At 37.8% G+C, this 23,508-nt stretch overlaps 1 protein-coding gene across 2 annotated transcripts in view; it reads right to left on the bottom strand.

The window, feature by feature from the left end:
• LOC127547655 (hydrocephalus-inducing protein homolog) overlaps window positions 1-23,508 on the bottom strand; it is a 78,817-nt gene that overhangs the window by 5,785 nt on the left and 49,524 nt on the right. The window contains exons 4-5 of one of the 2 annotated variants that reach the window (XM_051974607.1): window positions 16,036-16,155; window positions 12,565-12,699 (exon numbers count right to left, since the gene is read on the bottom strand). In XM_051974607.1, coding sequence (XP_051830567.1) covers window positions 12,565-12,699; window positions 16,036-16,155 — 255 coding nt within the window. The remainder of the gene's footprint in view (window positions 1-12,564; window positions 12,700-16,035; window positions 16,156-23,508) is intronic. The other variant, XM_051974608.1, reaches the window with a different exon arrangement.

Raw genomic sequence — 23,508 nt, 5'->3', positions numbered from 1 at the left:
TGATACCAATTTGAACACATGCCTTGGAGAGGGCAAATAGGATAAGGGCAGACAAGGGGGCATCAGATTCAGCTAGTAAGAAATAGTTGGTAATTGTTAAAAGTGCCATTTTAGTTGAGTTCCACTATGGACAAGTTGAATTTCAGATGCAAATGGAACCTTTAGGTTGGAAATGCTTAGCAGATGGTTCAGGAAAGAGATTAGAGTGGGACATATAGATCTAGTTATTACTCAAATAAAAAGGATAATCTAACCCATGGGAACTGATGTTATTCACAAGACTCACTAACCTCTAACTGAAACGTAGCATTTTCTCCAATTATTTAAAAGCCTTATTCTAAGGAGGAGGTCACAGACTTTGTCAGACTGCCAGCGAGGTCTGGGACACAAGAAAGGTTAAGAACCCCCATGGTAAGCGACAGAGAGCACTGTCATGTAAGGAAAGATAAGGTAAATGCTGAGATTCATTAGGGAAAGAAGAGCCAGGAAAATGCAACTACAGGATCCAAAGGAGAAGGAGAGCTCAGTTGGTGGCGTGAAATGCTCTAGGGAAGTCAGAATGAATGAGGAAAGAGAAAGGGACACGGGAGTGAATAATTTCAGCTGGTTGGTGGAACCAGGAGCCAGATTCCAAGGAACCTTTGTAAAAAGAAATAGCTAAGAATGGTGCAATGGCCCCATGTCTATGAAAGGAAAGTGATTACAGGGGTACCGGCCCAAAGAGGCTGCAAGGGTCTAAGAGAGAGGCTTGGGGTTTCTTGTGTTGGGGGGTGTTTTCAGGATAAGGGAGATCCACATGTGTTTTTAAGCCACAAGAAAGGAGAGATTCTCAATCCCTCAATTAGGAGAGATTGAAAATGAGAGATAGGGAGTGACAAAAGATGCAAGCTTATGGAGGGATTAAGAAGGAATGGGGTTGGCAAGAACAACTTCACTTTGCTCAGAGATTAAACAAGAGTGAAAGAGATAACAGGATATTGTGGTGTGAAGGAGTTTTGAGGTACAAAGTAGAGGAGAAAAGGAAGCTAGTTTTAGGTGACCTTAATTAGGAGACAGAAGGAAAGGCTTTCTTTGAGAAGGAAGGGAAAGGAGGCTGTGGGATGGTTGGGGGAAAAAAGAGCGAGTCTGAAACATTCTCTATGTGGAGAATGATACTGTCAATCACGGAAGAATAACATGGCGGCCAGGCACAGGGAACCCAGTTGTGCTGGGTACCTACCATGAGGGCAGCCCAATGGGAGACTTTCTCCAGCACAGTCAGCTGCACTCCAGGAGGAACAGTGGGTTGGGAGGAGAGTCCAGGGTCTGTTTCTGCCAAGGCATTAGCAGCAGGAGCACAATGTGGAGAACAGCGACAAGAGATCCAAGGGCAGAAGATGATATATAGGTGAACCATTTAACTATAAGCTTAATACTATGGAGGGAGGAAAATGAACCAGGACTATGAGGAAAGGGAAAGGTAGAGAGACTATGAGCTGAAAAGGAGATGAAGAGATGTCAAGAACGGCTAAATGAAATATAGAAGAAAAAGACAGCAACCCTGAAGCATGCCCAAGAGACACAATATTGGACTGGTGACTGGAATTCAGAATTAGGAAGGCTGGCTCTGTTGTGTGGGGATTCCCATGCGTAAAGGACAAAATTGATTTAATGATAGTCAGCATGACCATAAAGAGAGAGGAGAGAAGAAAAGAAAGTTCAGGATAGAGCCTGAAGGGGACAACAAGGCTTAGACAATTTCAAAGGGGTAGGGAAGGTGATATGCTAGGAGGGGGGGGAAGTTACATTTCTCTAACTTCTAAGTTATTTAGTTAAATTATGTATTTAAATTATTAATAATTATTAAATTTAAATTAAATTATTTAAAAACATGATTCTAAGAAGGAGTTCAGACCATCAAATTACTATGGTGGGTAGAGACACACAAAAGGTTAAAAACCTTTTGTTATTATGTATGTAGAAGTATGTAGGAGAGAATAATGTCATGGAAACCAAGTCTCTCAGATGATGGGGTGAACAAAAAAATCTAAAGACACAGAATGGAAAGGTCTAAGAGAAGACTCTCAGATTTAGCAATTTAGAGGATGATTTCAGAGAGTTCTGGAGAGATTTACATGAGCTGATGCTAAGTGAAATGAGCAGAACCAGGAGATCATTGTACACGGCAACAAGATTATATGATGATCAATTCTGATGGACATGGCTGTCTTCAATGAGATGATTCAGAACAGTTCCAATGATCTTGTGATAAAGAGAGCCATCTATACCCAGAGAGAGGATTATGGGAACTGAATGTGGATCACAACATAGCAATTTCACCCTTTTTGTTGTTGTTTGCTTGAATTTTATTTTGCTTCTCTTTTTTTCTGGTTTGATTTGATTTTTCTTGTGCAGCAAGTAATTATATAAATATGTATGCATATATTGGATTTAACATATATTTCTACCATGTTTAACATAAAGAGATGGCTGGTAATCTTTGAGACACCCATTTCAATGGAGTGAATGGGCCAGAAGCCAGAATGCAAAGGATTTAGGAGTCTATGTGCCTGAGCAGGTAGCAGGGTGGCCAATATGGACCAGGCTAAAAGTTTAGCAAGAAAAAGGAGGAAATTTACTACCTTGACCTTATGACTAAGTCCAATCAAGAAGGTTTAAGAAAGGGGAGATCTGAACATGGAAGTGGTTGGGAAGAAAGCAGACAAAGGGGGATTAAAGATGGGGTTAGAATACATGATTTTTGAGCTCCCTTCAAGTCTGACATTTCACAGTTCTACAAGTGCCCAAATTAAGCCTGATTTGTCTAGTGGTTGTTCAAGAAAAGGATATAAAAGCTTTAATTGTCTTCAGGGAATTGGACTTGGGTGGTTCATTGCCAGGAAATCTCTTGTGTCAAAATAAAATAAATTTTCTTAAGAAAAAGAAAGAAGCTTCAATAGGAGTCCTAATTCCTAGACTCAGTCCTACTGTAATATGTTTTTATAACTTGGAGAAAGTTAATTTACTATGAAAGCAAAACATTTTTTCCTTAATAATTCACTGGAAAAATACAAATTTAAAGAGCATCCAACTTTGAACTTTAAAAAAAAGGTAGCTGATTTGTGCTGTTTGGTTTGAACATTAACTATCACATTTCTATAGTGCACTATACTTGCACAAGGATTATCAAATTAATAACATTACACATAATCTTCAATCTAATCTTTGAAATAAGAGACAAGAAAAAGCAATGTGAATGTATTGCACCTGTTATCTGAGTATTTAACATCATGGACAATTTAAATCCCCATGAAGCTGAATTAGTAGATGACAGAAAAAAATTGTAAATTGTATTATCATTTTGGACATCCTAATATAATGTGGGTGTAGAAAATCCAATTGAAAGGGGACTGGCTTATTAAGTTGTGGCACGCTGCAATTTACATATCTCCTTCTCCAGATGTGGGGTGGGTAAACGAAGATGGGGGTGAGCAAAGATCAGCAGGGGATAAAGGAAAAATATAGATTTCCACTAGTTGGGGCATTTAGAGAGAAAGAAACCCCTTCTGAAAATGTTTTATTTTTATTTTTCCTAAGATAAATGTGGATCAAACAACATTTCTCTGCTATCCTCTGGGATACAGCTAAAAATTGTACCCTCAGCTTTAGTCAGCCTTTTCACAAATGTATAGTTGGTTACAAGAGGGACTGGACAAGAAAATGTGAATGCATGCATCTCTACAACTCAATCAGTCCCTCCCCCGCCAGTGGAGCAATTTAAAGAGGGCTGTGAATTGGAATCCTATGGGATTTGGGCAAATCATTTGACTTCTCTGGGTCTTAGTTTACTTGTATATAAAATGGACTGAGAATGGGTAAGCTGTGCTATGAAGGTAGCCTTACACACACACACACACACACACACACACGAGAGAAAAGTGTTTACATGTTTTCTCCATCACAAGAGTACAGCTGAAATAAATATTCCCTTGTAAAAGCTAATCGATGCTATTCATTAAATAGAACTGGACTGTCAGTCACTAGCATCTCGGGAGGGAGGGAACAGATGCTGGGGGTATTGAGCCAACAGAATGTGGGGAAAGAAAATTCAATCCTCAAACCCCGAGGGGCAGGTAGAATGGGCTTATCTCTGGGATAGTGGGTCAGAGCACCCCTGCTACACTATGATTCATCATCACCACTGGAAAAAATAACTCAAAGTTCATTTGTTTTTCTGACAGTCAGTCAATAGTATCCTCTTTGTGTATAAATGCAACATTATTCTTCTTGCTTTTATTTTCATTGTTATCATAGTCCATTTTTGTCTTTGTATTCCCAGCATCTAACAGAGTGTCTTAAAGAAGGCTCTTAATAGATGTTTGTTGAGGTGAACCTTTATTATTAACAAGACAGGAGTTGGGGATTGAAGGTGTCAACATGAAAAGAAAGAAAAAGAGAACATAAGTCTATCCTTGTTGAAGAGGCAAGTGTCCTGCAAATTACAAATGTGGACTCCCAAGACTAAGATATTCATTTTCATACCAAATACCAGTGTCCCCAGGAGGCTGAGGTTTTAAAATTTGCCCCAAACTAGGAAAACCTGTTAAATTTCCCCTGGCACCTCTCCCCGTGCCTATTCATATCTTAGAAATGGAACTTTACAGCCTTCAGTACCTTTTAAAAACCTGAAAGGATTAATAATACATGAAATTTTCAATTAGTTTATTTTAAAATCAAAAGTTTCCCAGTAGAAATGTACTATATGGGCACATAGAATTGCATGATAGAATAAAAATGTCCATAGTTCCACAAAGAACTGTAAAACAGGACCATGTAAACAAAGCAACAGCTAGACTTACTCATTGGAAATGGGCCCCTGTGGAAAAATTAACTTTTCATATTCATGAAGTCAATGCCAATATAACCAAGATGCATTTCAGCTATTTATTTGCTATGTAATTATGCAGCAAAAAAATCCTCTAGAGGGTTCTTAATCCTGCATGATGGAAATATGTTTATCCAACAGAAGGCATGTTTTCTCCATCACAAGAGATAATAAAAGAAGATCCCATTGCTTCAAATCAGCAGTCTGACTTACAAGCTACAAAATTCACAATTGCTTTTCTTTAGGAACATGCAGTAAATAATTTTGACTAACAGCATCCCGCGTACCTTTCATTTCATAGACAGGTCTTATATACAGTGCCTTATAGAAAAGAATAACTATTTAAAATATACTTTGTATATACTTTATAATTATGTAGCTATATTCATCTATCTTGATATTGATACATCCAATTTGCAATTAAGGAAATAAATACTTGACTCCAAAATGTCAAGGAATACTGGGGGAGAGATGGTATTGTTAGCACTATAGTTAATAATTTTATAAGCACATACAAATGTGTCAAGTGCTTTACAAAAAAAAATAATAATAATAGATATGCTCCTTTCCTGCTTGCTTTCCAGAACAAGAGACTTTGAACAAAGGTCAATGTATACTCTTTCTATATCCTTAAAGTGTTGGAGAGAGAGCGAGCTGGGGAAATGTCCATTATCCATCTCCTTTTCTTTCCAATTCTCAAGCCATATCTTTAACTCTAAACCTATGATTCTTTACTCTTAGACCAAGTTATTCCCCTTGCACCTAAACCAAAAAAGGGAAGGCAGATGGAAAAGCATTCATTAAACACCTGCTGTGTGCCAGGTAATAATAACAGCACTTTGCAAATATTATTTCACTTGATCCTGACAACATCCCTGAGGGGTAGGTGCCATAATATCCTTATTTTTATTATTGGAGAAACTGAGGCAAACAGGTAAAGCATCTCAGAGTTTTATGGCTAGTAAGCATCTGAATTTGAATTGTGGTCTTCCTACTGGATCCAATGCTCTGTGCTCTATGGCATCCAACATGCAGCCTCCAGTGATCTTACTCTTTCTAGACCGTGGACACAGATGTCAGTTCTCCTAGCAGAATGCTTGTAAAAAATCCCATTTTTCCCTCTATTTTTTTTGTCTTTTAAGTATATATTTTTCTATATGAGATGGCTGCCTAAGTGGGAGGAGAAATACTATACTAAGAAAAAATTTAAATTACATTAATAAAAACCTTTTCTAAAAGCGTTCTGATTGTCTGAAAGTCATAACCAACTTTTTTAAAAGTTCAGACATCCTATTTCAAGAAATCATAAAATAAAACTTTCTAGATCTTTTAGAACCAAAGGACAAAATAAAGATAGAACTCTCTGGTCACCAACTAGAAGAAAACCCAAAATTAGAACTCCCAAGAACATTACAGCCAAAATCTAAAGCTTCCAATCAAAGGGGAAAAAAATAATTCTAGCATTTTTTTCCAGAAAAATTGCAAGTACCAAGGAGCCACAAGATCACAAAAGATTTAACAATAACTACCACAAAGGAGCAGAGAGTTTGGAATATGATGGTCCAGAAAGCAAAATATATGTTTAGTATTTTTAAAAATCTATCTGGAGAGGTTCTTATTGATTTATTACATTTTTACCTTTGCATTATCTCTTTTCATATTATACAATTGTCTGTCCCTGTATTTTGAATTTGAATCAATGTTTAGGTCATAAATTCCAAAGACAAAAGGGATCGTTTGGTTAAGTTGTTCTGAACAGTTTTTCCCGAGGGTAGTCTGAGGACCTATATCCATCCCTACCCGTTAGGGAAGAAATAGTTTCTTCTGTTCTCCCTGAGATCTGTTCACATAAGAGAAGGCCATGTAAAGAGACTTAAGAGTTCAAAGGCAGTATTGGTGGCAGTACTGCCTGGGACACGGCATTTTAAAGAATCATAGATCCTGACACTGGAAAGGATTCCAAAGGATTCTCTAGTCTGTCTCACTGCCTTTAAGTTAAACATGTTGAAGCTGAAGCAACTAAATTCATGGAAGGTAAAGAGATTTTTGCCCAAAGTCTTAGAGCTCATGAAGCCAAACCTAGAATATGGTGTTCTATCTCCTACTGCAGACTTCTCTCCACTATATTAGGGTGAAAGTCATTATCTTCCTTGGTCTAGAACCTTTTTTTTCTTGCCAAGGGCCATTTGGATATTTATAACATCATTCATGCATCATGCAAAATTATCAATTTATCAACTCAAGGAGTGGCAGGTTGTTGTATCTAGCTTTCAGTTTATCATTACCTGTGGTTGCCTTAGCAAATGATTCTGCAGGCCTTCTATGGCCTGTGGGCTGGATATTCCCCACTCCTGATCTAGAATATAGAGATCATATTCACTTTCTTTCTAAACTAGGATTTTATATAACACGAATCAAATTAGTCTTCCCAAAATAAATGGCTACATTTGCCTATAAAATGATGCTCAAATAGAAACATAACCCATTTAAAATTTAGAATACCTTGAAAATACTGATTTCAGAAGAGGATAAGTTAAAAGTTCCAATAAAAACTATTTAATTTTTATTAAAACAATATTTAAGTTAAAAAGGTAATATTTCTCCCCCTCTGATTTTGTTATTTCCAGGTGTATAGACTCACCTAGTTTTCTCTATATTTAAGTACACTTTTACAATAAAAAATTAGATGAAAATTTTCTAAGGTATGGAGAAACACATACACATACATTGTGTTTTCAAAGCTTTTTTCCTTAGAAAATAGTCTTTAACACAGTGATCATGAAAATCATTTGGTACTGGCTAAGAAATAGAGTAGTCAATCAGTGGAATAGATTAGGTTCACAAGGCACAATAATCAATGACTATAGTCATCTACTGTTTGATTAAACTGTAAGCCCCCAGCTTCTGGGATAAGGACAGACTACTTAAAAATTTTTCTAGAAAAACTAGAAAATTGTATGGCAAAAACTAGGCATTGACCAATAGCTATCACCCTAAACCAAAATAAGAGTGAAATGGGTTCATGATTTAAGACATAAAAGAGTGATACTATAAACAAATTGAAGAACAAAGGATAGTCTACTTCTCAGATCTGTGAAAAAGAATGGAATTTGTGGCCAAGGAAGAATTAGAGTACATTATGAAATGTAAAAATGGATAATTTTTATTTTATTAAGTTAAAAAGTTTTTTTACAAACAAAACCAATGCAGACAAGATTAAAAGGGAAGCAGAAAACTGGGGAATTTTTTTTAACATCCAAGGATGCTAATAAGGCCTTCTTTCTAAAAGATATAGAGAATTGATTCAAATTTATAAGAATACAATTCATCTCCAATTGATAAATGATCAAAGGATATCAACAGACATTAAATTGTGGTCTTCCTACTGGGTCTAATGCTCTGTGCTCTCTGGCATCCAACATGCAGCCTCCAGTGACCTTACTCTTTCTAGAGCCTGGACACAGATGTCAGTTCTCCTAGCAGGATGCTTATAAAAAATCCCATTTTTTCCCTCTATTATTTCTTTTTTTGTCTTTTAAGTATATATTTTTCTATATGAGCCATTTCTAGCCATAAGAAAAAACTGAAGCCATTTCTAGACACAAGAAAAAAAAATCTCTAAATCACGACTGATCAGAGAAATGGAAATTAAGACAACTCACTCTCAGATTGGCTAAGATGACAAGAAAAGATAATGATAAATGTTGGAGAGGATGTGGGAAAACTGGGACATTGTTGGTGGAATTGTGAACTGTTCTAACCATTCTGGAGAGTAATAAAGAATTATCCCCAAATGATTATCAAACTGTGCATGCCCTTTGATCCAGCAGTGTCTCTACTGGACTTACATCCTAAAGAGATCTTAAAGGAGGGAAATGGACCCATATGTGCAAAAATGTTTGTAGCAGCCCTTTTTGTAGTGGCTAGAAACTGGAAGCTGAGTGGATGCCCATCAGTTGGAGAATGGCTGAATAAGTTATGTTTATGAATGTTATGGAATATTATTGTTCTGTAAGAAACGATCAATGGGATGATTTCAAAGAGACCAGGAGAGACTTACATGAATTGATGCTAAGTGAAATAAGCAGAACCAGCAGATAATTTTACAAAGCAACAACAAGATTATGTGATGATCAGCTGTGATGGATATAGCTCTTTTCAACAGTGAAGTGATTCAAGCCAATTCCAATAGGCCTGTGATGGAGAGAGTTATCTGCACCCAGAGAGAGGACTATGAGTACTCAATGTGGATTGTAACATAATATTTTCGTCTTTTTTTGTGGTTGTTTGCTTGCTTGATTTTTGTTTTCTTTTTCGTTTTTTTTTCCTTTTTTGATCTGATTTTTCTTGTGCAGCATGATAATTGTGAAAATATACAGAGAGAAATTGCACATGTTTAACACATATTGGATTACTTGCTGTCTAGGGTAGAAGGTGAGGGGAAGGGGGGGAGAAAAAATTGGAACACAAGGTTTTGCAAGGTGAATGTTGAAAACTGTAATTTGAAAATAAAAATTTAATGAATAAATAAATTTCCTAATTAAAAAAATAGTCTTTAAAAACTCACATTGGTTTCTTTTCTTTTTTTTTGCAACATCTATTATATATATATATATATATATATATATATATATATATATATATATATATATTATTTTTATAATAACTTTATATTGACAGAATCCATGCCAGGGTAATTTTTTACAACATTATCCCTTGCACTCGCTTCTGTTCCGATTTTTCCCCTTCTTCCCTCCACCCCCTCCCCTAGATGGCAAGCAGTCCTATATATGTTAGATATGTTGCAGTATATCTTAGATACAATATATGTTTGCAGAACTGAACAGTTCTCTTGTTGCACAGGGACAATTGGATTCAGAAAGTAAAAATAACCCAGGAAGAAATACAAAAATGCAAATAGTTCACATTCATTTCCCAGTGTTCTTTCTTTGGGTGTAGCTGCTTCTGTCCATCATTTATCAGTTGAAACTGAGTTAGGTCTCTTTGTCAAAGAAATCCACTTCCATCAGAATACATCCTCATACAATATCGTTGTTGAAGTGTATAATGATCTCCTGGTTCTGCTCATTTCACTTAGCATCAGTTCATGTAAGTCTCTGCAAGCCTCTCTGTATTCATCCTGCTGGTCATTTCTTACAGAACAATAATATTCCATAACATTCATATACCACAATTTACCCAGCCATTCTCCAATTGATGGGCATCCATTCAATTTCCAGTTTCTAGCCACTACAAACAGGGCTGCCACAAACATTTTGGCACATACAGGTCCCTTTCCCTTCTTTAGTATTTCTTTGGGATATAAGCCCAATAGAAAAACTGATGGATCAAAGGGTATGCACAATTTGATAACTTTTTGGGCATAATTCCAGATTGCTCTCCAGAATGGTTGGATTCGTTCACAACTCCACCACCAATGCATCAGTGTCCCAGTTTTCCCGCATCCCCTCCAACATTCATCATTATTTTTTCCTGTCATCTTAGCCAATCTGACAGGTGTGTAGTGGTATCTCAGAGTTGTCTTAATTTGCATTTCTCTGATCAATAATGATTTGGAACACTCTTTCATATGAGTGGTAATAGTTTCAATTTCATCATCTGAAAACTGTCTGTTCATATCCTTTGACCATTTATCAATTGGAGAATGGCTTGATTTCTTATAAATTTGAGTCAGTTCTCTATATATTTTAGAAATGAGGCCTTTAGCAGAACCTTTAACTGTGAAGATGTTTCCCCAGTTTGTTGCTTCCCTTCTAATCTTGTTTGCATTAGTTTTGTTTGTACAAAGGCTTTTTAATTTGATGTAATCAAAATTTTCTATTTTGTGATTGGTAATAGTCTCTAGTTCATCTTTGGTCACAAATTTCTTTCTCCTCCACAAGTCTGAGAGATAAACTATCCTATGTTCCTCTAATTTATTTATAATCTCGTTCTTTATGCCTAGGTCATGGACCCATTTTGATCTTATCTTGGTATATGGTGTTAAGTGTGGGTCCATGCCTAATTTCTGCCATACTAATTTCCAGTTATCCCAGCAGTTTTTATCAAATAATGAATTCTTTTCCCAAAAGTTAGGATCTTTGGGTTTGTCAAACACTAGATTGCTATAGTTGACTATTCTGTCGTGTGAACCTAACCTTTTCCACTGATCAACTAATCTATTTCTTAGCCAATACCAAATGGTTTTGGTGACTGCTGCTTTATAATATAATTTTAGAGCAGGTACAGCTAGGCCATCTTCATTTGATTTTTTTTTTCGTTAATTCCCTTGAGATTCTCGACTTTTTATTGTTCCATATGAATTTTGTTATTATTTTTTCTAGATCATTAAAATATTTTGTTAGAAGTCTGATTAGTATAACACTAAATACCTTAGTTTAGAGAGTATTGCCATCTTTATTATATTCACTCAGCCTATCCAATAGCACTTAATATTTTTCCAATTATTTAAGTCTGACTTTATTTGTGTGGAAAGTTTTTTTGTAATTTTGCTCATATAATTCCTGACTTTCCTTTGGTAGATAGATTCCCAAATATTTTATACTATCGACAGTTATTTTGAATGGAATTTCTCTTTGTATCTTGCTGTTGGATTTTGTTGGTGATGTATAAAAATGCTGAGGATTTATGGGGATTTATTTTGTATCCTGCTATTTTGCTAAAATTATGTATTATTTCTAATAGCTTTTTAGTAGAATCTCTGGGGTTCTCTAGGTATACCATCATATCATCTGCAAAGAGTGATAGTTTGGGTTCCTCATTGCCTACTCAAATTCCTTTAATCTCTTTCTTGACTCTTATTGCAGAAGCTAGTGTTTCTAATACGATATTGAATAATAATGGTGATAGTGGGCAACCTTGCTTCACTCCAGATCTTACTGGGAAAGGTTCCAGTTTTTCCCCATTGCATATGATGCTTACTGACGGTTTTAAATACATGCTCCTGACTATTTTAAGGAAAAGTCCATTTATTCCTGTGCTCTCAAGTGTTTTTATTAGGAATAGATGTTGGATTTTATCAAATGCTTTTTCTGCATCTATTGAGATGATCATATGGTTTTTGTTTGTTTGGTTATTGATATAGACAATTATACTTATAGTTTTCCTAATATTGAACCAACCCTGCATTCCTGGTATAAATCCTACTTGGTCATAGTGTATTATCCTGGGGATGATTTTCTGTAACCTTTTTGCTAATATTTTATTTAAGATTTTAGCATCAATATTCATTGGGGAGATTGGGCTATAATTTTCTTTCTCTGTGTTCAACCTACCTGGTTTAGGTATCAGTACCATGTCTGTGTCATAAAAGGAGTTTGGTAGGACTCCTTCAATCCCTATTTTAATTCACATTGGTTTCTACTTTAAAGGGAGTTAGACGGCTCAGGGGATAACATGCTGCAGTTGGAGTCAGGAATAACTGAAATCAAATCCTGTCTGAAAAATGTATTGACTGTATGAGTATAGCTAAGTCACCTAATATCCTTATTTATAAAATGAAGATAATAATAGACCCAGGTCATACAACTGCTATAAAGACCAAAGGTAACAATATTCATCAAGTATTTTGCAAATATTAAAGCACTCTATAAATGTTATTATTTTCCCCTTTTCCTTCTCCTGGTGGGAATCTTCTAATCACAAAAGCACCAGTTTCCTGAATGATTGGAACAGCTTACCTTGTTCTCTTCTGGAGTGAAGAGGATCCGGAATGTAGATGGCACCCCTGGGGCTACTTTATTACAAATATCATTGGGGCTGATGACTTTGAAGTAAGGGGAACTTTCCTCAACAATTTTCACCAATCTTGGAATCTGCAAGGAAAATATAGATGATTATGAGCACATGGAGCATCTCTGAAAAATAGGAGAAAATGAATAGAAAATGAGGTTTGAAAGAGTATGAGAATGGGGAGACCCTCTTTGTCTTGACTCAATCAGTTCCCTGGTAAATTTCCTGGCTTGACATATCCTTTACCAGCTATGTGACCCTCAGACAATTGACATGATGTCCCTAGGCATCTGTTTTTCTCGTGGGAGATCGAGATAAATTCTAAGATTTCTTCCAGCTCTAATAGCCAATGGCTCTCTGACATATAATGAACAAGGTTGTTCAGGTCCATCTCTAAAAACCTCATTTTGTGGGCTTCTGGTCAGGGCTAAAAGTTACCCATTCACAAATTTTTGGGACAGACATCAGAAAAAATAGTAAGTCCAAAGGGTCAGGTCTCCAAATCATGCTCATCATTGGTTATTACCTTTGACTGTGGAAGTATTTTAGGAATACAGGGAACAATGGGTAGGCTTGTATCGCAATCCCAATTCTAGTCAGCTAAATAGGGAATATTATCCATGGGAAAAGCCCAAATGGGGTCATGGAGAGTGAAACAAGACTGAAACAAGTGAACAACAGCATACCCACTAAAGTGAGTGATAAAATGCCTAAGCAGTCTCTCTCAAACGATCACTCTGGATTATAGGCTGTAAACTAATGGTGCTGAAATTCTATCACATTGGGAAGGAGGGTTTATTGAGGTCAAGTAAACATGGTCACAATGCAGGCATCATCTAAAAATTGTCAAGCACTTATTCCTGAGGTTGGAGTCGGGGTGGCCCTCCCTGAAGAGGAGCCATCTGAGAGTAGAGAGGAGGAGAGGTCTTTTGGTCTTAGCCGGCCCTCCTTCCCCTAAGCAGGACAGAAAGTACTTTTGTCCTGTTCATGAAGTGCTCCCAAAGTGTCCCTCAGGCATTTTGTGGTTTCTTTACTAGACCCCGTATAGAATGACAAGTGCATTTACACTCTGGCTCTGCCTCCCAGTGGAGACCTGACCCTGAGCTGGTGTGGTGATGCTGCTGGGACACCAGTGGGAATATGGCAGATCCAAACTTTATTGCATCCTTTGGTTCTTTGAATGATTCTGCTTAGGGGCGGGGACTGGGTTGTAGAGATCATATAAAGCAATCTTTGCCTTTTTTCAGAGAAGGAAACCAAGGACCAAAGGAGGGCAGTTTGGCTCAAGGTCAGATAGCTATTTCTGGAACTTAGAACCACAAACTTAACAAATTAAAACGTGTTAGTTCCCTTTTTCACCATGTCTTAGGATACACAAGGCAGGGGTATAAATCAGCCCAAGGTGAAAGGCAGACAGACAGACAGATGGATGAATGGATAAACAAAAGACAGATGGATAGATGGATAGAAAGAGAGATAAAGATGGATAGATAGATAGACAGATAGACAGGATAAATAAACAGACATATGGATAAAAGATGGATGGATAGAAAGATAGATGGATAGATAGATAGGATAAACAGATAAGAGAGGAATGGATAGATATATGGATGGATGGATAGATAGATAGACAGTGGATGGATGGATAGATAGATAGACAGACAGGATAGAAAGATAAAAAGACAAGACAGACAGACATACAGATAGAGAGATAGACAGTGGATGGATGGATAGATAGATAGACAGACAGGATAGAAAGATAAAAAGACAAGACAGACAGACATACAGATAGAGAAAGAAAGAGAGAGATGGATGGATGGATGAATGGACAGGCAGACAGATGGATGGATGGATGGATGGAGAGATAGATAATAGAAAAATAGGCAGATAGATAAATGGATAGAGAGGTAGATGGATATATATATTTAGATGCATGGGTAGGTAGATAATAGATAGAAGATATTTATGATGAATAAAGAAATGTAGATATGTTCTTAAATGTAAAGCCTGTATAAATAATTATGAAGTCATATGCTTACTTAACAGAAACTGAAATAGCTGGCAAACACATACCAAAAAGAGATCTTTTTACTGGAATTTTTACTTGAATTTTGTGGTGTAAGTACCGCTTATAAATGTGACCCTGAGCTCCTTGAAGCATTTTTTTCCTCTCCAAGTTGCTCTTTTAGTTTTAGCCCCATTATCCTCCCTTGCTAACACTGCAGCCAAGAATTAAATCTACTCTTTTCTGCCGAGTCTACCTTTTCTGCCACTAAATTACCCCATTGATCTCTGAGAGACCTCACTGACTCCTTTCATGAATTATTGCACCGGAAATGTCTGCAAATCTTCTTGACGTTCCCGGCTTTTTATGTAGTCTTCATTTTGTTCTCTCATCTCCTTATATATAAATTCCTTTTCTCCTCGCCCAGTGCTCTTAGCATCTTACAAATGTTCCCATCTGCCTTAACACCTAAATTTTTGCATCTCTCGGATGCTTTTTTTTTTCACTCCATCATTTTTCGCGCTTCCTTGTTCTTCACACTGACCTTGTTCTATTCTTTGTAGCGTTTCTTCCAGGTGTCATGCAGAGCCCAGGGACATTTAATATTTGCTTTTGAAATACTGTCTAATTTGACTCTGAAGAAGACAAAGTAAGCTTGGTAAGGAAGCACTTTTCCGAGAAACAAAGAGAAGGTGAAGGCTAGACTAACCCCAGGATGTCTAACACACACAGTACAGAGAAGCCTTCTTTGACTAGCTATAAACCAGGCCTCCTTGGAAGTCAGATGAAACCTATGGACCTTTTCTTGGAAACCTATTTTCAAATGTGTACAGTAAAATGCATAAGGTTACAAAGGGAGCCAATCAATTTGCCAAATTTGCCAAAATTATTTATACATATATATATATACACACACATATATATATAAATACCTTTACAGACACATGAGATTTAGAGCTCCCTGCTTAGAAACAAAGTTTGAAGACTATTTAAAATTGAGGGAGATTCATGTAAGAAATCTATGAGTAATTTATTTCATATAGAAAAAGTACAGAATAGAAATGGTTTTTCTTCATAAAAACATTATATTTTGCACGACTTAATAGTGTCTTACTTTATTTGTCTATGATCCATTGAATATAATTTGAAATTTTAAACAAAACATAAGGATTCTCCAATTTGCATTTTTATATAAACTCTATTAATTATTTCTCTATAGTTGTAAAAAAATAACACCAACCCAAGCAGTCTTAAATATTTAAGGCTTTAAATTATAAGTTTAAAGGCACTAGATTCCCCTGCTTTAATACCAATTAAAACATTTATTTCTCATACTTCCAAGTATAATTGAACTTGTTTTCAACTTTTATTACCTCTGTTGGAAAGACTGAGGTGCTTAAGTGAGAGGACTTACTTTGTCATTGTTCCTAAGAATCAGTGGTACTTCTAAGACTTCACAGGCATCATAGTTCTGAAATACAATCTCCGATGGGAAGGGCTGGAATAAGGTCTGATCCAGATCAACTGTTGAGTACTGAAAAATTAAAAGTACCTCAAAATTGTTAAGATTCCCCTACAAATCACAAGACAAGGAAAAAACTGTTGATCTATTCCAACACTTAACCTATAACCAGGTTATAGAAAGTTTAACCTTTATTTTAAGAAAGTGAGGTTTGCAAACTGTGGGTCCTGCCTCCATTAGTCTTCATCACGACCCTTCTCCAACTTAGTAAGTGGACCTGGACCATCGTTCTACCCTGTAGTTTACCTGGCAATGAGCTGCTCCAATCTTAATGAGATTGTGCTTGGTACCAAAAAGTACCAAAAACCCCAGCCCATCACCAGATCATCCTACCTTGCAAGGCCCTGCCATACTTCAGGAAGCCAGGATCACGGCCACACCATGAGAGGCCTCCGGATTTAACTTCTGGGACACCTTCAAGGATGACATTTGCTAACAGAGGGCCGGCCTAATATCATCACTAATAGTGAGCACTAGCAAGTAAACTTACTGCCTTAAAAATCAATACATTAATATAGAAGGATGAGAACAAGTGAATCCCTAGTCAAAAGAGACTGCTAGAAAACTCTTTCCAATTCAAGAAGGCTAAGAGAATGAACAAAATCTCTCTCTTCCCCATGTCCAATTCCGGGGCAGCAGGCAGGCTGAGGGTGAGCAAGACTTATGGCGGCCATGTTCCAAAAACAAGACAAGAGAGAGCACGGGGCTGCCTTCTGCCGGGCCCCATAGAAGCTGATGCAGGAGCCTTCAAGATGAGGGGAAGCAAAAGGTCCTTGCCTTGGCTCTCCTCTTCCAGAAGCAGCAACAGTTGCTAAGGCAACAGGACAGACCGTGGAAACCAAAAACATCTCATGAGGTGGCTGAACAGTCAGTCAGGTAGCCGACATTATACAGAGCATAATACTGGGCACTGCCTAAGGAATTGGTAGGGAAACATGTGCTATGCCACTGTGATCAATACTAGTACTGTCAAGTAAGGAGGAAAGCAGACAGAGGTTAAGGAGATAGATGGGTGGATATGAATGGGTGTGGAGCTTCTTGGTGCATCCATCACATCTTGATGGGAACTTTAGGACCCAGGAGTTACACTGCTTGAGAAAGGGCACAGGGAAGCAGCCTTCACATGAGAGCAGAAAAATGCCGAAATGGAAAGGAACTCCTCTGGCCTAGATCTTTACAGTAGCCCCTAATTGGTGTCCCTGCTTCAAGGTGGAGAACCCACAATCTAAAGCGTTCCCAATAAAAAGGGAAGTTAGTTCCCCCCCAAGAAAGCCTCCATACCATCCCTATTACATATCTATACATATGTATACTGCGTGCATGTGTACAGTGTATGTATACACATGAATAAGATTGTGTATTGTGATGTGTGTTTGTATATGTGTCTGTATGTATACATGAATGAGATGTGTATTGTGTGTGCATGTGTGTTTTAAAGGGCCAGTGAGAAGGAAGGATCTGAGGTTGTTCCCCAGGTCTCGGGGCAGGAAGGCCCTTTAGAGACCACTTAGTATTTCTCAGTTCTGAATAATAATCTCCTCTGGAGCATCCATGACAAGTGGCCAGTGCAACCTTCCCTCACAGGGCTCTAGTGAAGTCAGCCACTGCATTTGTTCATGGTTCTGATTATTAGGGGGCAGCCAAAAGGTGCAGTGGATAGAGCACTGGGCCTGTAGTCAGGAAAACTCCTCTCCCTGAGTACAAATCCAGCCTCAGACACTTTCTGGCTGGGTGACACTGGGCAGGTCAGTTTTCTTGTCTGCCTCAGTTTCCTCATCTGTAAAATGAGCTGGAGAAGAAAGTGGCAAACATTGTCTCCAGTGTCTTTGCCAAGAAAACCCCAATTGGGTCATGAAGAGTCAGATATGAGTGAAAATGACTAAACAACACAAACTCTGATCATTATGAAAATTCTCCTTGCATTTCAATGAAGTATTCCTCTGTATCCTGGGGCTGAGAAGTCTAATCCTTTCTGGACAGCCCTGCTCCCCAGGTATCCTCTTTTGTGGGCCATCCATCCTCAGTCCCTCCAGCGGCCGCTTCCTATACCCCCCGTCCAGGTGGGGAGAGGACAGACGAGTCATGTGAGGATCTGCTGGAGACCTCCAATCTGATCAAACTAGGACAAATTGGCGAGCATTGTGGGCCCGGTTTTCTACAAACTTTAATTGTGGTGGTTTCCGATTCAGAAAGCTCTGACTTACTGCCTACAGGAGCCCTGAGGGTTCTGGCAAAGCAGCCACAGCGGAGAAAAGGCAGAGCCATTCACCCAAAGGTGACATCGCGTGGGTGGCTGGAGGTCTTGGAGGTGCTCGGGGTAAGACGACTTGACCAGAGTCACCCGGCTAACAAGTCAGTGACATCTGAACCCTCCTGACTCTAGGACCACTGTTTTATCCATCACATCACCCAACATCCTTCCCCACAAAGTCATGCTATTTTCCCCTGCTTTTCACCAAGATTCCAAATGGGCATCTGGGTCATGCTAATGCTTTAAAGAAATCTAAGCATTCATCCCTATCTTGTGCATTAGCATGGAGGGAAGTCTTAATTTCCCAGAGGCCTTCACTGACCCAAGGTCTTTGCCTCTTCTAACAGTCTCAGAATTCCTTTCTAAGTCGTCCTGACTTCAAAATGTGCCCAATAAAAATGGCCGGGACACATTGAATCAAGTCCACCCATAGCTATGTAATGATCATCCTCTAGAATATGGTATTAAGTCATAGCTTAAGTGGTTTGGGATTAATTAACCCTTTAGAGGAGTGGTTCTGAAACTGAGGTCTGAGATTTTTATATCTCAATTTAGATAATGATATTTTAATCTAATTGGATTCCTTTGTCATCCTGTATTTTCTCTTATCTGCATTTATGAACATGATTCTGAGAAATGAGCTTCATTATAGGGTTGAAGAGCCCCAAGGGTCCATGCTACAATACATACCCAAAAGTCATCTTATAAATATCTTCCTTATATGTTCAAATCGATATAATATTGTCTTTTCTTTAGGGCAAATAATGTGAAGACTGTTCAGATAATAGACCCTGAGAAATATGCTAGGCTATAAACACTGCAACAATAGGAGTCCTGTCTTCTTTTGTATTTCCCCTTCTCCCAACACTGCTGCTGGATTCAGCCCACAACAGATAATAAATGCTGTGGCTCAGCTGTGTATCCATTTCCTCCTTGAACAATCCAGTTTTTAAATGAGAGGCATGAAGAGGATGTGCTTGAAAGAAGGTTTTGTTTTGCTCCTTCTGCCCACATGATGCCTAAGAATTGACTAAAAACAAAATGGCTTTTCTTATTCATTTGGAAACTGCATTGGGGCAACTTCATTCTGCAAAGGCTTTCTCTATCTGCAGCAGTTGGAAATAGCATTGGAGCAACTTCATTCTGCAAAAGAGTTCTCTCTCTGCAGCAATTGGAAACAAGATTGGGGCAACTTTGTTTTGCAAAAACTTTCTCTTTCTGAAGCAGTGGCAGACAGCATTGGGACAACTTCATTTTGTAAAAGTTTTCTCTTTCTGCAGCAGATACAGACAGCATGGGGCGACTTCATTTCGCAAAGACTTTCTTTTTCTGTAGCACTTGGAAGCAGCATTGGGGCAACTTCATTCTACAAAGGCTTTCTCTATCTGCAGCAGTTGAAAACAGCATTGGGGCAACTTCATTTTGCAAAGGCTTTCTCTTTCTGCAGCTGTTGGAAACAGCTTTCTTCGGGGCAGGAACAGGAAGGTATATCTTTACCTCCTTTTGCTGTGGGGTCAGGGGCCTATCCCTGGTTATTTGGTCACTGTGAAGAGATGCGCCCAAACAGTTCCCACCAGAAACCTTAATTAAGCACCTTCTCCATGTAAGTCATAGTGTGAGGCCCTAGTTCTCAGAAATTCAGTTTGTACTGGGGGAACACAACATGCATGCTCAAAGGGTGGAGGAGGAAAAGCAAGCTGCTCATTCCCTGCCAAAGAGGGATGGACTCAGGGGAGACTGAGGGGCCGATTCTTGGACACGATTGGGCCAGAAACTTGTCTTGATTATATATTTTGTTACATAAGATTGTTTCTCTTTTTCAATTGAAGGGGGAATAGGAAGGAAGTTAAATAATTTTTATTTGTTGAAAAAATAATAATAGAAGACTTTCAATCATTTCTATTGAAAAAAAGCAGAACTAAAATCTATAAACACAGGACTCAAGAGAAGCAGAGAAAGGTAAACAGAGAGAAAATATATTTTATTTAAAGGTTAAACTGAAAAAAAATATGCTCAGATATAATGGGATTTTGAGGAGAGGTTGGAGAAGGGCTCATAGAGGAGATCTTGAGTCTCCAAGCCAGCCCAGGCCACATTTCCATGAGGCACCCACTAGGTGCACTTAGCTAGGCACTAGGAGTTCCCAGCTCCTCCTTCAGGCTGACCCACTTGTACCCTGGCCACCCCACAGCACCCCCATCCCGATTCCAGCTCCCTTTCACCTGTATTCTTCATCCTTTAGAAAGTAACTCATGCTGATTCAATATTAGGAAAACTATTAGCATAATTGACTGTATCAATAACCAACCAAACAAAAACCATATGATCATCTCAACAGATGCAGAAAAAGCATTTGATAAAATTCAACATCTATTCCTAATAAAAACACTTGAGAGCATAGGAATAAATGGACTTTTCCTTAAAATGGCCAGGAGCATATATTTAAAACCATCAGTAAGCATCATATGCAATGGGGAAAAACTGGAACCTTTCCCAGTAAGATCTGGAGTGAAGCAAGGTTGCCCACTATCACCATTATTAATTATTCAATATCGTATTAGAAACACTAGTCTCTGCAATAAGAGTCGAGAAAGAGATTAAAGGAATTTGAGTAGGCAATGAGGAAACCAAACTATCACTCTTTGCAGATGATATGATGGTATACCTAGAGAACCCCAGAGATTCTACTAAAAAGCTATTAGAAATAATACATACCTTTAGCAAAGTTGCAGGATACAAAATAAATCCCATTAATCCTCAGCATTTTTATACATCACCAACAAAATCCAACAGCAAGATATACAAAGAGAAATTCCATTCAAAATAACTGTCAATACCATAAAATATTTGGGAATGTATCTACCAAAGGAAAGTCAGGAATTATATGAGCAAAATTACAAAAAAAGTTTCCATACAAATAAAAGTCAGACTTAAATAATTGGAAAAATATTAAGTGCTCTTGGATAGGCTGAGCAAATATAATAAAGATGACAATACTCCCTAAACTAATCTATTTATTTAGTGCTATACCAATCAGACTTCCAAGAAAATATTTTAATGATCTAGAAAAAATAACAACAAAATTCATATGGAACAATAAAAAGTCGAGAATCTCAAGGGAATTAATGAAAAAAAAAATCAAATGAAGGTGGCCTAGCTGTACCTGATCTAAAATTATATTATAAAGCAGCAGTCACCAAAACCAATTGGTATTGGCTAAGAAATAGATTAGTTGATCAGTGGAAAAGGTTAGGTTCACACGACAGAATAGTCAACTATAGCAATCTAGTGTTTGACAAACCCAAAGATCCTAACTTTTGGGAAAAGAATTCATTATTTGATAAAAACTGCTGGGATAACTGGAAATTAGTATGGCAGAAATTAGGCATGGACCCACACTTAACACCATATACCAAGATAAGATCAAAATGGGTCCATGACCTAGGCATAAAGAACGAGATTATAAATAAATTAGAGGAACATAGGATAGTTTATCTCTCAGACTTGTGGAGGAGAAAGAAATTTGTGACCAAAGATGAACTAGAGACTATTACCAATCACAAAATAGAAAATTTTGATTACATCAAATTAAAAAGCCTTTGTACAAACAAAACTAATGCAAACAAGATTAGAAGGGAAGCAACAAACTGAGAAAACATCTTCACAGTTAAAGGTTCTGATAAAGGCCTCATTTCCAAAATATAGAGAGAACTGACTCATTTATAAGAAATCAAGCCATTCTCCAATTGATAAATGGTCAAAGGATATGAACAGACAATTTTCAGAGGATGAAATTGAAACTATTTACACTCATATGAAAGAGTGTTCCAAATCATTATTGATCAGAGAAATGCAAATTAAGACAACTCTGAGATACCACTACACACCTGTCAGATTGGCTAAGATGACAGGAAAAAATAATGATGAATGTTGGAGGGGATGCGGGAAAACTGGGACACTGATGCATTAGTGGTGGAACTATGAACGAATCCTACCATTCTGGAGAGCAATCTGGAACTATGCCCAAAAAGTTATCAAATTGTGCATACCCTTTGATCCATCAGTTTTTCTATTGGGCTTATATCCCAAAGAAATACTAAAGAAGGGAAAGGGACCTGTATGTGCCAAAATGTTTGTGGCAGCCCTGTTTGTAGTGGCTAGAAACTGGAAATTGAATGGATGCCCATCAATTGGAGAATGGCTGGGTAAATTGTGGTATATGAATGTTATGGAATATTATTGTTCTGTAAGAAATGACGAGCAGAATGAATACAGAGAGGCTTTGAATGTTATCTTAAATGCCCATATCCACAATGAAATCTTTTCTGACTTCCTGTACCCTTGTCTTTTCTCCACAGGTGCCTCTTTCTCTTGTGGGCAGCCCTCCTGGCTCCCAGCTCTAGAACCACTCTTGTCCACTCTCTGTCCTTCAAGTCCCGTTTCCAACCACCTGCCAAAAGTCAGATGTTCTGCTCCCCCACTCTCTGTGATTCCTGTGTGACTCTGACACATGAACTGATGCTAAGTGAGATGAGCAGAACCAGGAGATCATTATACACTTCGACAACGATATTGTATGAGGATGTATTCTGATGGAAGTGGATTTCTTTGAAAAAGACTCAGTTTCAATTGATAAATGATGGACAGAAGCAGCTACACCCAAAGAAAGAACACTGGGAAATGAATGTGAACTATTTGCATTTTTGTTTTTCTTTCCGAGTTGTTTTTACCTTCTGAATCCAATTCTCCCTGTGCAACAAGAGAACTGCTCGGTTCTGCAAACATATATTGTATCTAGGATACACTGCAACATATCTAACATATATAGGACTGCTTGCCATCTGGGGGAGGGGGTGGAGGGAGGGAGGGGAAAAATCGGAACAGAAGCGAGTGCAAGGGATAATGTTGTAAAAAATTATCCTTGCATGGATTCTGTCAATATAAAGTTATTATAAAATAAAATAAAATATTAAAAAATAAATAGAAAGTAACTCATGGAGGCCAAGGGAAAAGGAGGGGTCCAAGAGGACGCTGTGAGAACTGAACATGACTTGGTGCTGTCCCTTTTCTCTACAAACAGTCCTGGGGTCAATGGCCAGCTTGTCCGCCTATGG

The sequence above is a fragment of the Antechinus flavipes genome, chromosome 2 (assembly GCF_016432865.1).
Source record: "Antechinus flavipes isolate AdamAnt ecotype Samford, QLD, Australia chromosome 2, AdamAnt_v2, whole genome shotgun sequence".
Classification (NCBI taxonomy): Eukaryota; Metazoa; Chordata; class Mammalia; order Dasyuromorphia; family Dasyuridae; genus Antechinus; species Antechinus flavipes.
This window is presented reverse-complemented; position numbering and strand designations above follow the sequence as displayed.